This window comes from Halyomorpha halys, unplaced genomic scaffold (assembly GCF_000696795.3).
Source record: "Halyomorpha halys isolate HHAL.00 unplaced genomic scaffold, Hhal_1.1 Scaffold66.1, whole genome shotgun sequence".
Lineage (NCBI taxonomy): Eukaryota > Metazoa > Arthropoda > Insecta > Hemiptera > Pentatomidae > Halyomorpha > Halyomorpha halys.
Window position 1 is genome coordinate 1889149 of NW_027112997.1, and position 23137 is coordinate 1912285.

The 23137-nt window shown below is 32.4% G+C and overlaps 1 protein-coding gene across 1 annotated transcript in view; it reads left to right on the top strand.

Moving 5' to 3' along the window:
* Positions 1 to 6580: 6580 nt before the first annotated feature.
* Nrg (Neuroglian) overlaps positions 6581 to 23137 on the top strand; it is a 40798-nt gene continuing 24241 nt past the window's right edge. Inside the window, exons 1-13 of the mRNA XM_024362015.2 lie at positions 6581 to 6752; positions 6830 to 6919; positions 8927 to 9059; positions 14951 to 15066; positions 15398 to 15591; positions 16671 to 16810; positions 16983 to 17144; positions 17899 to 18089; positions 18164 to 18439; positions 19847 to 20024; positions 21860 to 21951; positions 22026 to 22307; positions 22386 to 22573. Of these exons, the coding sequence (XP_024217783.1) occupies positions 6859 to 6919; positions 8927 to 9059; positions 14951 to 15066; positions 15398 to 15591; positions 16671 to 16810; positions 16983 to 17144; positions 17899 to 18089; positions 18164 to 18439; positions 19847 to 20024; positions 21860 to 21951; positions 22026 to 22307; positions 22386 to 22573 (2013 nt within the window). The 5' untranslated portion in view covers positions 6581 to 6752; positions 6830 to 6858. The remainder of the gene's footprint in view (positions 6753 to 6829; positions 6920 to 8926; positions 9060 to 14950; positions 15067 to 15397; positions 15592 to 16670; positions 16811 to 16982; positions 17145 to 17898; positions 18090 to 18163; positions 18440 to 19846; positions 20025 to 21859; positions 21952 to 22025; positions 22308 to 22385; positions 22574 to 23137) is intronic.

The window sequence follows — 23137 nt, forward strand, 5'->3', positions numbered from 1 at the left end:
CATAGAGGTCGATATCAGTTGATGAATAAAAAAATCATATAACATTGCTCGTTGAAAAACTGCTATTTAATCTTTTTTTTTTATTTCTATGTGAATCATATGACAAATAAACATTTTCATTCATACCCTGCGAAGGATACCGGTACTATAGATGTAAAGTCTGAATTATTCATGATTAAATAATCGAATTAATTTATACTAAATATTTGCAGATACCTAGTTATTCATAACATGATAATTGGAGTCCAAAATATGACATATTTTGTTCCTTAATAAATATAAATTTTATATAGACAGGAGGAAACAATGATCACACAAATGACTGAAAGAACATTTGAACATACAAAAATCCTAAAGGTGGAATCCAATTCCCTTTGGATGAAAAATATAATTATTTTGTATTATATTAATGCCAAAATATATAGACATCGATTGTAAGCAGTCGAAAAATCGGTGGAACGCCTACGTGTTATTTCATACTCCAAAACACAATGAGGTGGATTCATGAATTCAAAGAACCCAAACGTTGTGATAGAGGTCTTCTGAATATCCTGCTCAGCTATCGTAATCTGGGAGTAGTTTCGCTCAAGATTAAGTTTAGAAAAGCTCAGGAAGACCGACGTTGAAGTCGGCATTGTTTCTTCTTTCTCCACGACGTGAAAAAGGATCAACCAATGACTTGTTGACCTTTCTTCAATTATTCAGCAGAACTTTTTTTAAACTTCTTGATACGAAAAATAAAATTGGAAATTTATTTCTTCCAATTGGTAATTCGATTTTTTTTTTTTTTTTTTTTTTGTATTCAGTGAAACGCTTAAAATCGAAGTGGAAAAATCTTGAAGACACATTTTAAAAATTACAGTCAAAAGCTAAGGATACTGGAGGAAACTAGAGAATCTGATTAATTATTATTGTAAGCTGATGTTACATCTTTTTCTCCTTTGCCCTGAGGCCTTATAAATGTGATCCATGCCAAGCGACTAAAGAAACAGGCATTCTGACAATCTAAAACCTCTAACTGTTAGTGTTCAATTCAACAATAATTGATTGATGGCAACACTATTTGGATAACGGAGAGGTTACAAGTTTGTTCAGTGTGTTCGGTTGTTACTCTCGCAAACCATTTTTCTTTGTACTCATTAACTTTATCAATAAATAATTAATATTTCACTGCATACTTATTCATTGGACTCTAATTTAATAATAAACACCTTTCCGAAATATCTGAGGAGGACGAATCCTACTTAGCAGGAATAGGGGGAAATGGGAATCCTCAGACAGTGAGTAGGGCACTTTGGCCTCATTCATCCGCGAAGTGTGGAAGAGACACCCGTACTCATCTCTCTCTCTAGTCCTCCTTTTACCCTATCCATTAGCACCCCCCCCCATGCTATTAGCATTAGTATTGTCCCCACTTACGTATCGCGGTAGTTCCTCTCACGGCCTCGTAGTCCGAAAACGACCTGAAACGGGGAAACCCTGTTAACGAGTGTATGGAGTGGTTGTATGCAATGGCCGATCTTTTCATTGTCTCGTCCGGCTCGAGACCCTTCTCTAGCTGGTACACCCTCAAGTGGTCGCTAAGGGTGCTGTGGAGTCTTTCGATTCGTCCTCGACCCTTCGGATGCCCCGACGTGTTGAAATGCCATACAACCTCCAGAATTTTCAATTCTTCCCTGATTCTGGCGTTGTAAAACTTCCTCCCGTTGTCGGAGGATATTCTGTCCGGTACCCCGTAAAATTGGAACCACACACGGAAGGCTATTAAGACGGCCTCTGCTGATTTCTCTGACAAAGGGTACGCCATCGCCATTTTACTAATAGTATCGATCACCGTGATCCACTTATATCCTCTCCAAGTGAACGCGTCCACTTGGAGGTCACTGAGCGGGGTTTCTCCCGTAGGTGCTTCTTCTTGAAGTGCTTGTGGTAGGTGGCGTTCTTATTTAGTGCTGAGACATATGTCACACTGTCCAATGGTGTCCTGGAGAGTCCGTTTCATCCCCTACCAGAAGTCCCGCCGTTGCGCCTCCAAGGTTTCGCTAACCCCCCTGTGATTGGTCTTGCCCTGATGGTACGCGAGCGTCATCTCTTTCTGTCTCTCCGGATCCCGAAGGGTCTCCACCAGCAATGTGTACCGTATGAAACTCCGTCTATTCCGATCCTTTCTGCCCTCCAGAGACGCTGGATCTTGTCCCAGATTACTGCATTTCCGACGTATAAGTGATGAGTTTGTTCTGCTTTCGACACGTCCTTCAGTGTTCTACAGATCTCATCTTGTTTGGCGCCGGGGGTTGACCAGATCGTCGAAATGTTGCAATTGTTGTACCTGCTATACTCAATTTTCAACAGATCTGAAGTTCTGGTCTTCCAAATAATTTGGCGGCGTTTGTCATTGATAATTTCGTCGAGTTCTTCCATCTCCGCTGGTCTACCCTCAGACGATTCGTCATCTCCCGATATCCCTTCTCCGGCCGCTATCTCTGGCGGTCCTGATTCCACGTTTTCTCTTGGGGTCCATTCCCGTAAAAACTGCCTCGCATCCCCAAACCCTTGAAAACCAGTCTGATAGGACGTTGTCCTTCCCAGGCTTATATGCGATCTCCATGTTATACTGGCTAAGGCTCTATTTCCACTTGGTGACGCGCGCCGATGTCTCTTTTAGTTTACTGATCCATTGTCTATGATCTGTATGAACCCGAAAGCGCCTCACGAACATATATGGTCTGAAATGCTCCACGACCCATACAATTCCCAGCAATTTGCGTTCCAGGGCCCTGTAACGTGACACCGCGTCGGTGAGACGCCAACTCGCGTATGCTTCTGGCCGCTCACCTTCTTTACTCTCCTGCAAAAGTACCGCCCCCAGAGCATACTCGCTTGCATCGGTCGTGAGTGTGAACTGCTTTTCGAAATTGGGGAACGCCAGGTTCTCGCTGCAACTGCTCGATGCATTTCCGAAAATTATGCGCCATGCCTGGTGTCACCACAATTACATTACCCTTCTTTAGTAGGTTGCTCAGGGGTAACAGATATTCTGCCATATCCGAGACAAATCTCCTGTAATAGTTCAGTTCCCCTAGCAACCTCAGCACTCCCTTCACTTCCGTGGGTACCGCTATCCGTAGTAGAGCTGACACTTTTTGAACGTCCGGCCTCACCCCGTCTGCGGAAATAGTGTGTCCTGAAACTGATTTGATTTTGCCCCATTACTGACTTTTTTCAGGATAGCTTCAGACCAAACTCTCGCATTCGCTGGAACAAGCTCCTGAGATGGTCCACGTGGTTCGCCTGTGATGTGCTAAATACCAGCAAGTCTTAACTGGCTCATTTTTAAGGCCGGATGGCATCCTAGTGAATTCGTAGTGTCCGCGCTCGAATGTAATGCGGTCTTGTGCTGGTCTTTGGGATGCATTTTTATCTTATGGTATCCTGCCTTTAAATCTAGAGTGCTAAAAATGGTTGCGCCGTCCAGCCTATCCAAGATGTCTTCGAACCTGGGAATGGGGTACTTTTTATCGACAGTGTTTTCATGAAGCTTACTATAGTCAATAACTATCCGCTACTTCTCTTTGCTGTCACCCGATGTGCTCTTCTTTCGCACAGCCCACAAGAGGCTGTTGTAGGGTGAGGTGCTGTCTATAATTATCCTTTGCCTACGGAGGTTGTCTATCTCTTCCCTGATGTGCTGACGGAGCGCCTGGGGGTATCACCGCTCTTTCACGTAAGTGACTCTATCTTGTTTTAACGGGACTTCGTGGACTGTACATTCCGTAGTGCCCAGCGCATCTCCCCCTTTAAAAAAAATATCGTCAATGCCTTTAAGGTGTCTTCCTTCCACCCGTCACCTCGCATTACCGCGCTTACTCTGTCTTTCTCACTCCTTAAAAGTTTCTGGCCCGTGTACCGCTTCCCCCCAATCATTATATCCCATCATCCTTCATGATGTTTTATTCGCGCCCCACAGTATCCCGTAAATCAGAACCTGTGATTACGTCATATTCTCTGGGCATTTTCGCCATAACGTCAACTGTTACCCGTTTCTCTTTAGCACCCCACTTTCTAAGCCCCAATACCGCCTCCCCCTCGATGCTGCATGGTCCACCCAGGGTAATTAATTGACAAGTACATACCTTTACCTGAAGTGTCCTCTCTCCGCCGTCCAGCTTCTCCAGCGCTTCCCTGCTGATAATGGTACTTGAACTCCCATTGTCAACCAGGGAGCTCACGCCTCTCTTCACACGAATTATAGGCAGACTGGCGTGCTCTTCTCTGACATGGTAAATCCTCAGTGTGCGGTCGCCTCTCTGGAGGCTTCCTCCTCAGATCTCTCGTGCTCCTTTTCTGGATCCTCTTCCCTAGGCGCCTGTTCTACTATTGTGCCTTCTTCATTGCGTTCACTTCCATTGGCTCGCCTTGCCCAACGTCCTTCCTGCTATAAATATACGGGCAATGCCTGGCGATATGCCCTTCGCTGTCGCATTCAAAATATCTACTGCGCGGGTACTGCGCCACCAGATGTCCCAACTTTCCACAGCCATGGCACTTATGGTAATAAGCTATTTTCTAGTAACAAAATTTGAAATCAGTCATTGATTTGTCAGCTGCATTTAAAATAATTTTGAGTTCACTTTCAAAAGCAACATACTATGACCGTTAATTTGATAACGTTTTCCAGGACCATAAACATATCGATGCGGTTGCACATCTGACAAAAAAAAAAAAAAGTTTTGGTTTTATTTTGAAATGGAGGTGTTCCAAAGATTTTACCATAGATAGGGGTTTCTTTCTCTTTTGTGGGCTCTCTGTAGACTGCCATAAAGCTAGTTGTAGAATCGTAAAAAAAGTATCCAGTTTATGGTACAATCTACAGGAAACGTCAAATACAAAATTAAATTTATTTTTATTTATTTATTTTCAGATTTGCTACTATTCAAGCAAAGCAGCGATTTCCTGAGTTCTCAGAGAAGTTTAAACGGAAATTGATTTCGTTATCGGCGGTTTTAGTGATAATTGAGGGTTTCAGACGACAATAACAAATACTATTGAAGGAAATTAATTTCTTTAATGGATATTATAAATAGAGATGATAAGAACATACAAATATTTAAAGTAACAACAACAAAATAAATAAATAATGTCAATAAGACACATACCTTAGAAGAAATACATCAGTATCACTATAATTGACATTTTGTTTTTAGAAATACTCATATTATCATCACATAGTAATTTTTTCAAAAAGTATTGAGTTATGTAAATCAATTAATTATTGTTAATTAATTCATCGATAAGTTTCGTTCATGAGTAATTCCTTATTTACATTAATATTATAGAGAAAATAAATAAACCAGAAATATTTAGGGGAAGGAAACCCGCAGTCAAGGCAGGCACTGGACAGGTACTACGAACAGGGCCACGCACTTATAGGGACCTAATGGTAAGAAAGTAAAATTAAGACTGAGTTGAAAATTCTATCTTCCAACTGCAGATTAAATAAAGTGATCCACTAAAACTTCACAGATTATAAAAAATGACGTTAAATGGGCTCGGGGAGAGGAAAACCTACAAAAGTGGGTCTGTTGATAATGTGGGGGTCTCGCATCTGCCCGCATTATTTTGGCCTAGGACCGGGCTCAACTAATGGCGAATTCTGATTTATGTATTGTTAAACAAGAACTTCACCATAGGAAGGACAGAGGAAGGTTTTCGTCTTCTCCAATAATTTTAGAACCCTAAGGGTCGAAAATTAATGATTTAAGAACCTACCTCAGACTGCAAAAATTATAATAAAACATTGTACTCAAAGAGTTATTAAAATTTAAAACCAATACCAATACCTGGAGTTAAGAAATTACGATTTTATAGATAAATAAATATATACTGTGTGTTTTAATAGAAAAAAAGTTTGTCAAGTGTAAACACTCGCAACAAATAGAAGAAAATTTCTAATCCAAAAGAGTTGAAAAATTGAAATGTTTTATAATATAGTTGAGAGAATTGAAATATTTTAATATAATTGGGAAATCTAGTCAAATTAGTTTGACAGTTTAAAATTTTTCCCCTCCCAACAAGGTTATGCAACGCCCCTGCTATTAAATTCCTTTCTGATTAAAATATAGAATGACTACAAGTCGAAAGAATAAGAATATTAAATGCTATAATTATATTTATTAACACACTGGTAATTACTGCCATTTCTTTATATAGAAGTATGAATCAGCAAGTTAAAAATAGATAATGACGTCATGTGTCTACGTTATGACCTCATTGCCTAAATGTGTATAATTCACTAAATAGTTTTTATTCATATGCGTTTTTAGGCTAAATTCTTCATTTTTTTCTATAATAAAATGTTAATATTTAAAAAAAAAAAAACCCAAATCCAACCTCTGCATTTTACTACTTTTAATATTAGAAGTAAATAAAACTTCTTTGAGTTTTGTATTTTATCATTAAAATTTGAAATTATTTGTAACAATTTACTATATAATTCCAAAATAATCGAAAATTTTATCAATTTCGGTTCCTTAACTAAACATCGTTTTTAAACTATATCGATTTATGTTAGTTACATTCCAGAGTAGGGTAGTGTAACGTCGAAAGTGAATTATGTTTATGTTTAATGTTTGGGTTTAAACATTTGACTGGATTGTAATTATTTTGGATTGTGCAAGGAATAGAATTCATGTACCAGCCTATTAAGATATTTCAATTTATTTAGTTGTTGAGTCAGCTACTACTCATCATAGGTGGGTGTGTTGTATTAGTTCAGTACCGAACATTGGGTTCTACTTCCAATATCAGTTAAGATTTTTGATGATTTTAGGTGTTCGATGATACTGGTTTTGTCTAAGAATGGCTTTCTTGACGTATATATTTTTATCATTTGCCCTAATAAATGAGGTGTTATCTGTTTGTAAGTACTTATTGTAGTTAAGCTTAATAACAAAACCTTGCATGGATGTAACTATAGAGTTTAAAATTTTATTAAACAGCACAGGAGTTATGTATTTATTTTGACTTAATATGTATTAATATTTATGTTGTAATCACTTTCCTTAAACTAAATTTTGTGTACATGGGAAGAATTCACAAATTATTTTCTCTATCGGCAAGATATACCAATTTTTTTTCATTACCCTTCTTTTTATTTCTGTTTGCATTTAGTTAAGTTTTCCTAGCCTAATTTTGTAGCAACTTTGTTTTGACTTGTCAGTAATTGATAAATCTTATCTATAAGACTTTGACAAGTAGCTTGCAGTGATTTACTTATAAAGCTTATTGCTGCTTATTATTCAATTTACATAATGTTTCTATTCAATATTATTTTACCCAAGGCCCCATATATTATCATTGATTCATTATATCTATATATACATTGAATATTACAACATTCAATTTTAGGTCTATTTATTTTAGTTATGCTATTGTTTTAATTTGCTGATTTAGTCATGTTAATATAGAAATTCCACTTATGTTGCTGTCATTGAAGTCAATTCAGTTTAAGTTGTCATTTACCTTTTGTTAAATTAATAGTTTATTAATTTTCAAATAAATGTCTTATTTGTTTTTATAAAATAAAGAGCTTTGGCCTGGTTGAAATTGTATACAGGATTATAAACGTTTTATTAAGATGTTAAGGTGAAAATAAACTTCTTTTCGAATATTATCAATATTCTATATTTGTTTGTACATTTCGGGTTTTCCCATCTTCAAATACTAGTTTTCCTCATTGTTAATAAAAAAAAAAAAAAAATAACTTCCTTTGAAATTAAATTATAAGATTATTAACTTATGATAATAGACAAAGTGAACTTCAATAGATAGACTTAATCCATGTTCATATATTTCACTATGAGTGCCTATGTTTAGTCAAGTATTTTTTGTGACCCTATTTAACAATTGTTTAATTTTTACTTAATCTAAGTATCATTTTACCACTGATTATGCTGTATATATTATTTGCTCATTTTGGTATTCCACAGTGTTTTCCTAAGCTGCAGAATACTTAACAATTGATTTTTCATTAAAATTGGACACGGAATTGAATAGTAACTCAACTGAATTTTGTACTCAATTGTTGTTTGTTTCATTAAGTGATACTTACATATTAGATCTGCTAAACTATATTTAGGTTGTTTAGGGTTATAACCCAACTCCTTAAACTGAGTCATATCTCAGCAAAATTGATGTCTGACCTCCACAGAAAAGGATCTATCGGGGGTTTGTTTATCCCTTTTTAGCTAGTGGAAGTTGACAGCTATGAACCATTTAAAGTAATACTTATATAGTAATAATATTTTGGTAGGTTATAGCCTGCAACAGTAGAAATGAAGTTTAGCTGGTCTGATACGTGAGTACCCGTTTGCTTATCCCCTGATTGTTGTGCCATTGTTACTTTTAGCATGAAGAAGATAATTTCGAATAACAGCTAGATGTAAAAAGTTATTAATTCTGTAGTGTGACTCCAACATGGTGGGTAGGCGTGTACTATACACTTTGAGACAGTTTTATACATAATGAGAACAGTTCACCTTCATTTTCAGTTTTAATTTGACACCTTAAAATGATATGTATGTATCAGGTCAGTTTAAAAGTTAATGTTCTGGGAAGAAATTTTTAAATAATGTTTATAAAACACAATATAACATTTTAATCAATGATATATTTTATTGATTAGGAAATTTCTTTTATTGTTACATTTATTTCTTACAAAGCAGATTATATCATTTAGTTTTACCCAAACATTAATTTATTGTTCCTGGAATAACTTACATTTTATATACATTGATTTATTTTATTTATATACCATGAATATTCATTAAAATTTTTAAATAAAGTTTTTCAAAAGTGAATGAAATTTACTTTGTGCCTAAACTGGTTTTGAATTATATTTTTTCAATATTTATTATTATTTTTTTAGACCAGTCTCCTCCAAGAATCGTAAAACAACCTCCTACCGATGAATTACTTTTTCAAGTCCACCAACCACAAGAAAATATTAATGAGAAACCATTTGTTATTGAATGTGAGGCAGAAAGTGAACCAGCACCTAAGTATGATTTTACATTCAATTTTTATCATCAATAAAATAATTTTATAATATGTAAATCTAATAAATTTTATTATTATTATTTTATAATAATAAAATTTATTTTTAGATGTTTATTATTGCTACTCATATTTAGCTTTAAATTAGGTATATTAATTTTTCAGTTTTTATTATTTATTTGTTCCCAACTAATACCTGCTGGGTTACGAATTGCCTAAGGAACATGACGGCCGTGTGGGTTGGGGTGCAGGTTCCAGTGCACTCGGTTCGGAATGTTGTGGGTTCGATTCCCACCTGGGGCAGTTAATATTCATTTTTCAGCAGTCCCGAAAAATGAATTTTACACTCCTACCTTAGTTAGTACATGGCAGCTACTCAGGTAGCTGCCAGGGGTTAGCAGAAAGGACCACTACACCGGACTGGTTCCCCCCACCAAATACCAGTACAAATTGCCTCACAAAATGTTAGAATTTCATTTAAATACTAAAATACTATTTTAAGTTTTATTAATCTTTTATCTTAAACATAATTAATCATTATAGGGCTAAGGTAGAGACTGGGAGACATATCTGATTTCTTAATCCTACAGAATAGGGGTATTCACACAACACTTGCTAATTGTATTACAGTCAAGAAACTCATTTGAAATTAGTATGCTAATTATGGCCGATAGCACACTCAACTTTAGAATGGTTTGGTGTCAGCTAAAATAGTGAATTTATTAAATTTTTTAAAACTCAGAGAAGGTTATGAGATTTTCATTACAAGTGCTATGTAATATTATATAGTGTCTATATCTAATGAATTCCATCTTTCTTAGAAAATTGATTTAATTCTAATTTTAAGAAAAATTAAAAAAAAAAGAAAAAAAAAGTTACAATTATTAAATCTTAAGCAAAATGAAAAATAAACCAGGGATATAGAACACAAAAACTTTATAATAGTTTTAAAAACTGTTTAAGATGTAATTTATGATTTTTTATTGAATTGTAATTGGGGTCTATTAAATTGAAGAAAATATTGTCAAAAGTAAAAATGTAGATACAAGATTTATATAAAATGTAACTTCAAGAATTGAATGAGGAGATTGAAATCAACTTAAATTGGAAATAAAGCACCAGGGTATGACTTGGTAACTAGGCCAATAATAAAACTACCGGGCCTTCAGACTGAAGTATGTACCGACCCTATCGAAAGTGGCAGGGGTTATAATGATTTGAAAGCCTGGCTAAGCACCAACTGACCCAAAGTCATACAGACCAATTTCATTGTTGCCAGTGACCTCTAAACTATTTGAAAAGCTGTAAGAAGCTATTGGAGGAGATAAATCTTCCGGATCACCAGTTTAGGTTTAGACAGAAGTATATACCATTGAACAGGTGCATAGAATCGCTCATGTGATTGAAAGGGGTCTCGAAGAAAAGGAGTTTTGCCTCAGCAGTCTTGGATGTAGCACTGGCATTAGATAAGTTATGGCACCAAGGGTTGAAATAAGAATAAGATTCACATTGCACAGAGATCTTCTAGTAGAATTCTACTATTTACTAATGTCATATATAACTGTTAGAAACTTCAGGGTTTGACTGGCAAATGATGAATATTCAGGTTTGAAGAAAATAAGTGCAAGAGTCCCGCAAGGTTTGTCCCTTTCTGTTTTGTTATTCCTAGAGATTTGCCAAACAGAGAAGAAAGGTCTGTGGCTACATTAACCAATGATATTGCTATACTGGCAGTTGGTAATGATGTCACAGAAACTACAAAAAAAACTCCAGAGGTCAATTAAGGAGGTATGTGACTGGACTAAACGTTCGATAATCTAACTAAATGAAGGCAAATCTGTACACATAAACTTCACCAGTAGAAAAACGGATAGAGAAAAGGTTTATATTAATGGAAAAGAAGAACCTTACTCAGATACGGTTAAGTATCTAGAAATAACACTGAATTCAAGGATCAACTGGAAATATTCGAAAAGGAAGAAAGAGAAACTCAACATAAGAATAAGGAAAACACTGGATATTGAGTAATAATTCACAACTATCAGTTAAGAACAAACGAATATTTATTTTTACTACTATAACTCATGTGAACTTAAAGAATTCAAACCTTCCAAAACAAAGTACTTAAAAGTTTAGTTGATGATCCATGGTAAATTAGAAATCTCAGCCAGCATCAAGACCTTAAGGTTATACACCTAAGGAGAATACAAATTCATGCTAATCCTGAAATGTTACGCTTGATTGAGGAAGCTCCACAACAAATAAAATGGCTTAAAAGAGTGAAGCCTTATGATTTGATGATGAAAAAAATTAGTGATTGTTATTAATCTAAAACTCTAAAAGGAGGTAGGCACACTAAATTGGGAGACTAGCCAATGGCTATATCCCACAACTGCCACTTTATAAGAAAGAAGAGCAACTCATTCGGTCAGCTCAGTTGTAGAACAAGGTAATTTTTGTAGGTTTGAGTCTCACACTACCTGAAGACTTGGTGCTTCAGGTGTTGTATTGAGATTTTCACCTTGCATTAAAAAAAAGAAATGTAATGTTTGAGTATGCTGGTTGTGGTGTGATATTGAGGAGTAGTAGTAGCAATCAGCTTCACCTAAGCTACTTTTTGGTAGACAGGAGTTGTTACACCTACTCCCATGATGACGACTTAGTCGGCTGAAGAGCTTTTTAATAGGACCATCAGAATATTTCCCAATTGGCTTCTTTAATGTGCAGTTGTCACTTCTATGCCCTTATGGTTTTGACAATAAAGTGATAAAGTGACAAACTGCCTGCTTAAAGAAGTGTAACTAAGGGGAAGATGGTTGCTTCCACTACTTGATGACCTCATACAACAGCTGGCTCTCGAAAATGTTACCAAGAACTGTATTATCCTCTGGTGTGTTAACTAGGTGCTGTACAACTTTGATATGTTTGCACATGGTAAAAATAAATTCTGTATAGTGATGTGCACAAGTACCAAAGTTGCTGATCTCACTGAGATTTTCATGCAGCCAGACTGGACTAATGGAAACCTTATATCCCAACTCATAACAAATTCCATACGAGACGTTTGTCTTTCCTCCTTAGACTGGTTAGGGAAAGAAGGTTGAACTTAAAGGGGTTATCTCTATTACTACCACCGTGGATCCTGGTTGCAGACTACCCAACTGCATTTGCACATAATTACCTGCAAGTTCAAATACGGTTGTGAGAGTAAATTGCACATGAACGCCGTAGCACTCAGGGAAACTTAAATCAGGCAACCCTGCAAGCATTGGCAGTAAAGTGGTACTTCCAAGGGCTGTAACAATTATGAAATTATGTAAACGGCCATTTTATAGGCTTCAGTACATCTTTAATTTACTTTATGTACATTTTACTTCAATTAAATTAATAATTATGATTTAGTAATTAGCTTAACACTCGCACAGATTTTTAAAATTAAATTTTGAGTACAATAATTTTTTTCTTCTGTATACCCAGTTTGCACTGCAAGTGAATTATTTAATGTAATTATTAATAATATATTAATAATTATTTAATGAACATTCAATAATTATGTAGTTATTTTTCTGTATTTCTCTGAAAATGTACTTTTGATTATCTCGCATTTTTAAAGACCTATTGGGCCTAAGCATCCTCTTATAGACTGAAACGAAAGCTAATTAAATTTAATTTAAATTCATTCTACATTGCTGTTGGGAATGAATAATTTTTCTCAAGTTCACAAAATAAGGAACTTTTTGGAATTTTTTTTGGGAATGTTGTCAATTTATGAAAAGTAGTAACTTATGAAGTAATGATTTGACAAAGCTGAAATTGGTCTCAAATTACTGCAGTATCAACTATAAGGCAAGCTATCAGGAGCCTTGTTCTGGAATTATGTAGTATCAATTAAATAAATTTGAAAAATGTGGCTGTTTTTAGACTATTATGTCAAATGCACAGATCTTTTAAAGGTACAAATTTGGTTTCTTACTGTTGATCCTCCTCAGGTCCTCCTAACATAATAAAATAGAATTACAATATTCACCATTGTATAATTTGATTGGATTACTATTTTGTGCCTAAGATTTTAGGAACACATATAAACTTTTTCTACTTAATGTTTGAAGCCAGAGCTATAAAGTCCATAGTTTTGGAATAATTCTATAGCAATTGAATAAATTGTGAAATTTAGACCAATTAGTCGGCTGCACAGGTCTTTTAAAGGTTCATATTTGGTTTCGTACTGTTGATTTAGGTACTCTTAACTTAATAATAATAAAAAAACAGAATTACATGAAGTATGTAATTTCAGTCTCATACTGTTTTTCGTTTTTTGAGGTAGGCCTACCACACACAGACTATTTTGGGAGACTTAGTTGTTTGGACTCAAGGGATCTCAGATTATTATCAAAGTATTTCCATTGAAAACTCGAATTCAAAATTTTTCATGATGGATATTTTTATATATTCAGTATATAGGTAAGTGAAAGTAAAAAAGAATGTCTTAGAGGATTGTTGTAAAAGGCCATGTTTTTTGCAACTTAAAAGTTCTAAACCTGAGTTATTTTTTAACTGATTTTTGAATAAAAAGTGTCAAACAATGAGAAATTAAATTTTAAAACTTTTGTTACTTTTTGTAAACTTGTCAGTTTTTCAGATAATTGAGGTTAAAGTTCAGAATTCCACTAAATCTTAGATTTTTCAGCTGCTATATTGAAACATGTCCATGAAATCTATTAATATTATGTACACTTTTTCAAACATAAAACTACATGGATTTGTGAAATTATATGTATTGAAGTATTTTTGTTTTGATCTAAGAAATCCTTTTTACTAAATAATTTCAGGGACACCCGCTCTATACACTTCCATGTTTATACTAATGTTATTTGTACTGCTATACTATAGTACTAGTTTTACTAGTGATCTTTTAATTTTTTTTTTATTTGTACTGTTTTATGTTGATATTTATGGAAAAGAAAGTATTCCAGAATAATGAAAGGAAATCCTAGTTACCCCTGTTTTAATGAATAAAGTGATTTAATTGTAATGGCAGTAACTGCTTATGATAATTTCTCCAGAACAATCCACAATAGATCTTTATTATTGCATTTTAGAAGTGACGTCTAATAGGAGAAACACTGTTGATGATTAGTAAACAGGTTTCTTTTAAATTATGTCGACAGTAGACCAAATTTTTTCTCTAGTTTCTTAACTAGAAGAAAAGATTTATAAATCTGAGCTCATTTTGAATAGTTTATTCGTAGATTATCATCACAAAGCTATTTGATGGAGATATGGCTATCCATAGGAAACTTATTAAGTTAATAAGCTATAGTGTGGAAAATTTCCTTTACATTCTCTTTCGCCTCTTAAATAGCCAAGTGTGTATCTAACTGTCATGAATTGAGGGTGTTTTCCAGATCCTCTTGGTTTATTAATAGCCTGTTCCTTATCTCGATATGGGTGTTCCATTTTTTCTCTACTTTGCTAGATTGTGCATATTTCAAGAATTTGTTCTGTAATTTCCTCTGCAAATTTTGTTATAGGGGGCTCTTCCTAATGTTCTGTTTTATGAATAAATGGGTCTTTTAACAGAATACTTGTTCCTTTTGGCTAAAATTGTATAATAATATAAATTTTCTATAAAATTAAAATAAGTATCTTGGGGATTATGGTTGAGAAGTTGACCCTTCAATCATGTACTTTATTTTAATATTTCTCTTCCCCAATGCAAAGGAAACACTACCATAATAGCTCAAATGAGTTTATTTTCCTGGACTAATATTTATGATTAATGTCACAATTTTTCACCATTAATGTTGTAATTTTAATTTTATCATTGTTATTTCTTTAATTTATTCGGTACTATACTTTTTTTTTTTTTTTATTTTAAATTAAATTTTTCGTTTAGGTATAGTTGGATGAAAAATGGAAAACATTTTGATTGGCAAGCATATGATGACCGTATATCACAACAACCAGGGCGAGGAACATTAGTAATAAGTTCGCCCAGGGATGAAGATTTAGGTATTCTTTATTTATTATTTATATTAATGTAATATCACATATATTATTTTGATTGATTTATTGTTTAGTTGATGGATGGGATATTATATTCATTTTGATACCTTCAGTTATTACACTTGACAACTATGCCTAATATGAACCAATCATCTTAAATTATTGTTATTGTTTGAACAGAACTATAAATATATAGCCTTAATTGCATAGCCTTCTTAATTATGAACAAGTATTTGAAATTTAATTATTTGGGGCTTTAAAAAAAAATAATACGCTTGTCTATTAATAATGATTAAGAAAATCTGAGTATCATATATTTATATTTATGTTATCTTAGGACAGTATCAGTGTTTTGCTTCCAATGAACTGGGAACAGCTACTTCTAACTCCGTTTTTGTAAGAAAAGCAGAATTAAATTCTTTCAAGGACCAAGCACCTATTACTGTTACTGCTCAGGAAGGAGATCCTTTTAAATTAACTTGTCAGCCTCCAGATGGTTGGCCTAAACCAAATGTTTATTGGCTAATTCAGGTATTTTGCTTAGTTCATTAATATAATGATGAGTTATTTGTAGGTTTGTATTACATTATTTGTTAAATAGTTAAGTAATAGCACCAGTGTGAACTGGTTCTTAAGTGTTCTATGCCACAGTAAGTTTATTGGTTATAGACTGAAATAAAATGATAACTTTAATTGCAGAATTATTTTTTTAGGCTGTTTTTTATGGGATAAATATAAGGATTAATGTTTCAATTTACTTTAATACTGTGATTCTGTTATCTGATGGAATCAGATATTTAATAGATATTAAATTTTTGTTTTAATAGTCAATTATTGTTGAGGTAATGTTTTCATTTTGGTTTTCCATGAAAAGGTTGGTAAAAGATTAGTAAATTCTTAAGTCTATTTATGTCACAATTTTTATGTTTATTTACAAGCTTTCAGGAATAAATCAAAGAATAATATTATAAATTTTTTTTTAGACTATTGATAAATATTGACTAGTTCCTTCATATTGACTGATTAATGGTATGAATTTCAATTAAATTTGAGCATCTAAATTTTGAGATTTTATATTATATAGGTTATTTATTTCTAGTTCTATAAGCATAAATATTTTTATTATTACCAAAATAATTTTGATGCAGTCAGTATTTTTGTATTATAAGGAATCATAATTGTTATTTTAAATTGAAAATTAAAATAGCATTCTGCCTACTTGAATAATTAGGCTGTTTTAAATTGTTTGAGTTGGTTTCTTTTATGTTTTGAGTTCTTTATTTTAAAGAAAATCAACTTATCTATCTCTCTTCTTGACATTATGTCATTATTAGGTATTTATTCTTTTTTTTTTTTTTTTTTTTTTTATGACAAAGTTTCTCACTAGAGCCTTTACACAATTAAAGTCTAAAATCTGTATAAAGTTGTATTAAACTTTTATTCTGGATTCTTAATACTGCTATTTTTATTCAGATATCTTTTATTTATACATTAAATAATTTAATAATTATTTATATTGTCTGTAGGTTTAAATTTAAATAAATTTTTTTTCATTATTAATTTACATCTTTTGGTATATATATATATTATTTATTTTTAATTCTTTTTAGACTCAGGACGGTAATATTAAAAGTATTAATAACTCTCGTATGACCGTTGATCCTGAAGGAAACTTATGGTTTACCAACGTAACTCGTTATGATACAAGTGATGACTTTAATTACGCTTGTGCTGCAACATCATTATTCAGGTAATAACATCTTAAAAAACAAAACTTATTCCTGTGAATAAAATAATGATTTTATAATCATGATTTTCCACTAAAACAGTATAATTTCAGTTTTTTATCATTGTTCCGTATTAAAAAATTTATTACCTTGATTTTCTTTTGTTGATACATTTATTATTTTTTTTTTTTCTAGAAATGAATATAAACTTGGAAATCGTGTCAGATTAAATGTAGTTACTACTGGTGCTTCAGCTGCGCAGAATAAACATCCCCCTGTAGAGCAATATGTTTCTAGAAAAAATGAAGTTGCTTATCGTGGTTCAAAGATAGAATTGTATTGTATTTATGGAGGGACGTAAGTATTAACTTTCTGACAAGTTTCTTCAAATATGATCAACTGTTGTTTTATCTTCTTTGTTGAATAATTTTTTTAAATCCTCATCTCTTAGCAAACTGCTTAAAAATGTATGTAAACGTATGAATCATCTCTAACAACTGATATTTCAAATTAGTTTTGATAATAACGTTTTACACTGTTATTTTATAATAAACAACATGAACTGTTGGTTGAGATGTGGGTCCTGGAGTGTTCGGGATGTATGAGTTAGATTACTGCCTGGGGCAGTTAATATTTATTTCTCAGAAAAACTCTTCCTTCAAATTTATTTCTCTAAAAATGTTCTTTAGGCATCTAATGTGCTAGGATACACAATCTGTTTCCATTCAAGTTCTGTTTATCTTTAGCTTTTAGCGTTTTTACTTATACATGATTGAAAATAGAACACTAGAATATTTTGGAGACTTCCTGGATGAGTTTTGTTTAGGGTTTCCTGGGCTGTTTACACTTATTGTTATCATAATTACTTATTAATCTTAGTATGGTTATGTTGATGATGTTTGATTTTTTTAGTTTGTTAATTTATCTCTAATATTTATCGCCCTTAAATGTGAGTACCTTATTTATAATGCTTTATATTCTTTTTATGTTTAAAAAAAATACAGATCAACTGAAAAAAAAAAACCAAAAACTATGCTTTGTTAATTTATTTATCTGTTATTTTAAATCATTATTTTTTTTATAAGTATTTATTTATGTTTTAAAATTTTAGGCCCCTCCCACAAATAGTATGGAGTAAAAATGGTAATAAGATACATTTATCTGAAAGAGTCACTCAAGGGAATTTTGGTAAAAGTTTAATTATTAAAGCTGTTCAGTTTGAAGATCAAGGAAGTTATACATGTGAAGCAAGTAATGGTGTTGGAGAAGCCAAGTCCTATTCAATAGATTTGCGTGTTATGGGTAAGTTAATTTTTTTACTATAATTTACTTATATATATATATTGTTTTATTTTACTAACCAATTATGTTTTTAGCTGTTCCTTATTTTACTGAAGAACCAGAAATTATTAATGCTGCTGAGGATGAAACTGTTGAACTCCGTTGTGCAGCCTCTGGTGTTCCTGAACCTCAGATAAAATGGATTCATAATGGACGCCCATTAAATGAAGCTCCAACTAATCCTAGGCGTAAAGTTACCCAAAACTCCATTATTATTGAAAAATTAGTTAAAAAGGATACTGGAAATTATGGTTGTAATGCCACCAATAGTTTGGGTTATGTATACAAAGACGTTTATATCAATGTTCAAGGTATGCTTTAATTATGAGCAATGAGCTTTATTTTTTCTTAGTACTTGAAATTATTAAGTAATACGTGGCAAGAAGTATTAAATTCTTTTATAAATTTTTATTCCTTATATTGTATTAGAATAGTTTTGAGCTCTTTTATTATTTATTTCTATCTTATTTTATAATTTTGCTCTTTTAGTTTCAATAGATTGATTAATAACTTTTATCTTTTTTTTATTTATTTATTTATTTCTTGTGACCTACATGCTCTAGTTGGGGTATATAAGTACATAAAATCCCAAATAAATAAATACTTATCTTACATATATTTTTTTCAATAATAATTACAATTTATATATTCATGAAAATTATTATGGTTCCAAAGATGACTTGTGGAGATTATATCCAGTTATTCTTTGAATGTCTTTTTTGTCAAGATAGGTGATGTATCTGTTTTGGGTCTAGTCTTAACATAGGATATTGAATGAAATCTTTATAGATAATTTTGTTTGTGACATAATAAGAGGCTTTAAGGATTTCAAAATGTAATGATTGGATTAAAGAGTAACTTTATAGTTCTGTGGAGTCCTTAAGATCATTTCTGTAAGTCTAAATAGGTGTAATTATTGCTGCATTGATTAGCTTCTTACTATGAATTGCAAGGTTTGGGCATTTATCTAGTAAATGTTGAATTATTAAGAAACAACTGTTTCTTCTTGTTTCTGTCTAGTATAATGATTTCATATTTCATTACATCTGTCTCCACCATGTATTAGGGTTACTATCTTATTGTTTTAAAGATGAACTTACTGAAAATATTTGTAATATTGAAATAGACCTGGATTTGGTAATGTATGAAGTATTGAATTAACAGAAGTACTAAGTCATGCCCTGTAGCTGTTACTTTGGTATATATGGGACAATTATGACAATCATGGAACCATTTTACATTTTTTCAAATATTTATCTTAGATATAATTCCATAATATACAATAGTAGTATTATTTGATTTATGAATTTTATATATATATTCTGAATAAACGATGTTGCTGCCCAAGGCCCAGGAATCTGCCACTAATGAATGAGATACCACCCACCTCTGTTTGACCACTATTTTCTGATGTGAATACTACCAATTTTTGAAATTTTATAGTTAAGTGATAATTGAACGACATGCAAAGCACTTTGTGAAACAAATTCACCATTTTTTACATTTAGATTGTTGTACTCATTATTTGTTAGTTAGATAATGTTGAGTAACTGAACATTATCTCCTTCAGTTTCATATCCTTATTTATTTTTTGTTAATTATTGGTTTGATTAATTTCCTTAAATCTGGAAAATATTTCCCTTTTCATGTTATTTTAGGTATAAGAAATTGTAACTTGTCAATGTCTTATTGATTAATTGTATTTGGGGTATTTTCAGCTCTTCCTCCTGAAATAGTGGAGCCTCCTAGAGATAAACAAGTTGTAGATGGTAAAACAGTTAAACTTACCTGTCGAGTTTTTGGTGCGCCTAAACCGGAAGTGAAATGGGATCGACAAGGAGTAGAATTGACTGGTGGAAGATTCAGTGTTCTTCCGGAAGGAGATCTCGAAATTAGGTGCGTGTTGCAGTTCATCATTTTATAATAAACTATTAATCTCTTGGAGTTTCATTGTAAATATCGAATAAGCTTGTAATGGAGTCAACATTTTCTTGTTATATTCCAGAAATTTATTTATTTATTTTTTTACATTCTCCTACTGGTTTACAGATTTTCCACTTTTCTGAAAACTTCCTTATTTTATAAACCTCATGTCCATATGAATTAGGTTGAGGTCTGTTACAGAATATGCCAAAATCCTCCTCCAGTTTTGTAAAAACATAAGGTGATGTGAACTTCTGTCTCAAAAATGTGTCAATATTTTTAGCCAGCATAATTACAATTTACTAAAAAGTTTTGCTTCCTCACTAGCTTAGTCGATATAGTATGTTCCATTGGAACTTCCTGACTGGGTTTTAATGCCTGCTTTGAAATTTAAATAATCCAACTTGTCTTATCTTGATCCATCGACTTGCTTCCATTGGAGATTTTAAAATCACCTACATTTTAATATCACTTTTATTAAAGTAGTAATAAGAGTATAAATATCAATATTGGGATTCATAAATTCTCTTTTTGTTTTTATCTGTTCCTGAGAGCCAAAAAAGGCATATATTAAATACATGCATATAATCATCACTAAATTATATATTTAGACAATTTTGTCCACTGCAGATCCATTATTTTATTTTCCTTGGGACACCTATATTTCTAAAACAGCACATTCAATTTGGCCCAAATGTTGAGGGGAATTGGGGATTAGTTCAAAATGGGTCTTGTATCAATTTCATTAGATTCCATCAACTAATTTCACTTATTTTTTAATTTTTTGTACTGACATTAAATATTTTGTTATACATATTTTTTATAAATAACAAGTGTATTTTAATAAATTGTATTTATTTTGCCTGAAAACAATGGTACTTTAAGGATATAAAATTTCATATGACTTATTTTTTGTTTTTAAAACTGGAGTTGAACTTATTCTGTAACAGACCTGAGCTGTAATATGCACTTCTTAAAGATTCTTAAACAAGAAAGTTTTTCTAAAAGTGAAAAATCTGTAGTCCTGTAGAAGGCTGATTAAATCATGATTTTATAACAAAACTTATAAATTTGAAATAATTACTCGATAATTGGATTAGTTAGTAAGAATGTTTTTTCATAAAGGATAAAAGATGTTTAATCTTTGTATAAATTATGACTACAGACAAAGTAATAAATTAAGAGTAATATGTGGTGCTGAAGATGAGTTTGAATAAACCCTGAAACATTTGAAAGTGTCCCAATGATTGAGCTCTTCCCAGAAACTTAAAAAAAAAAAAAAAAAAAAAAAAAATGGTTCGTGTTATTTAGATATTTGAAAGCCCCCTTCAAATGGATTTAACAGAGACCCATTCTGCTTGCTAATAAGGACAATTTCTTCTAGTTTACTATCCTGCAATCTAAAGTTACCCGACTTAAATAGTATTTTAGTTGTTGCTTTTTATTTAACAAAAAATGTAACTTAAAAAAACTGAAATATATATTTTCTCCTTTTCTGTGGAGAATAGGACCATTGTTTATATTATTTATTTTTCTTTTTTTAACCTTCAGTATTGGAAATTTTACATATATTTAAATATACAGCTTTTAAGTATTAGAGGATAAACTACCGATTACTCTGTGTGCATATTTTATTGTTGAATTTACTGTTAAGGGGTTTAATACTACTTGATGGTTTTCATTATAAAATCTTTATTTTCATACAGATTATTTTTCAAAGTACAATGAATAATAGTGCAATACTTCTACTGTGTTTTTAAGGTTTACTTATAAATCTATGATATAGATATATTATAATTTTCTTTTAGAGAGGTCAATTTTCTGGATGCTGGAAACTATACTTGCCATGCTACAAATAAACTGGGTGTGCAATCCCAGACTGCTGCACTGCTAGTTAGAGGTATTCTATTGAATAGTTTCTAATTTCTTGATTATTTATTTTAAACTTAGTAATTAAATTCATTTTTTATATAGAGCATACTCGAATAACTGATGAACCTCAGGACTATGAAGTTGCTGCAGGTACTGCTGCCACATTTCGTTGTAATGCAGTTTCTGACAGTTCTTTACCTTTAACTATTGACTGGAAAAATAATGGGCGCTTAATTGATTTTGAGTCAGAGCCTCGATTTATAAGAGCTAATGATTATTCATTGACAATTACCAAAACGACTGAATTAGATTCTGGTGTATATACTTGTGTTGCTTCAACTCCACTTGACGAGGCTACTGCTGAAGCATCTTTGACTGTTCAGGGTAATTGAAATTACTGCTATTTTAATTTTTTTTTTTTAAATCATCAATTGTTTTCTATTTTGAATCACTTATTTTTAGATGTTCCAAATCCACCTGACTTGCTGGATGTAGAGTGCAAAAGCCGTGATGCTACTATTAGATGGAAACCAACTGGCGACAACCGAGCTCCTATACTTCATTATTCAATTGATTACAATACTTCCTTTAGTCCAGATTCATGGGAAAAAGAAAGTGATGATGTTCCAGCCACTGATACAGCATATACTGTTAGTAATGAAGGATGCAATTAATATCCAATAATATTTGTCATTTTTCAAATTAGATTTAAACGTGTTTCCTATACATGCTCCTAAAACATTAGGTCAAATATATATAAATATATAAACAAGAATTTGATAGTGGAGTCCCTCAGAAGAAGAATAGTAGATGGAAGCTGCTTGAGCAGGTGAGGAATGTGAATATTTCTAAGGAAATACTTATGAGCTCGGAGACCCTATTTGTCTAACTTGTTGAAACAACACCTCAATGTTCTTGAGTCAGAAGTGGTACCGAATCTGGCCTGTGGGTATTAATTTTGATTTTGTATCAAACCAATCAATTTTGACCTTGACACTCCAGTTAAAATTTTTTTGTGATTACATCCTTCTTTGGGTTAATGGAGAGGAAATTATGTCAAGCTATTCCCCACCTTGTACCTGGGAAAGCTGCTGGAGAAGAGATGATTTTGGAGGTATCTACTCAGGTGTCATTATCAGAGTTTGGTCTTTAGGCATCTAAACTTTCCCTTTTGTTTTGTGGGGAAAGGTCTGATATTCTATTCAATTAACTCA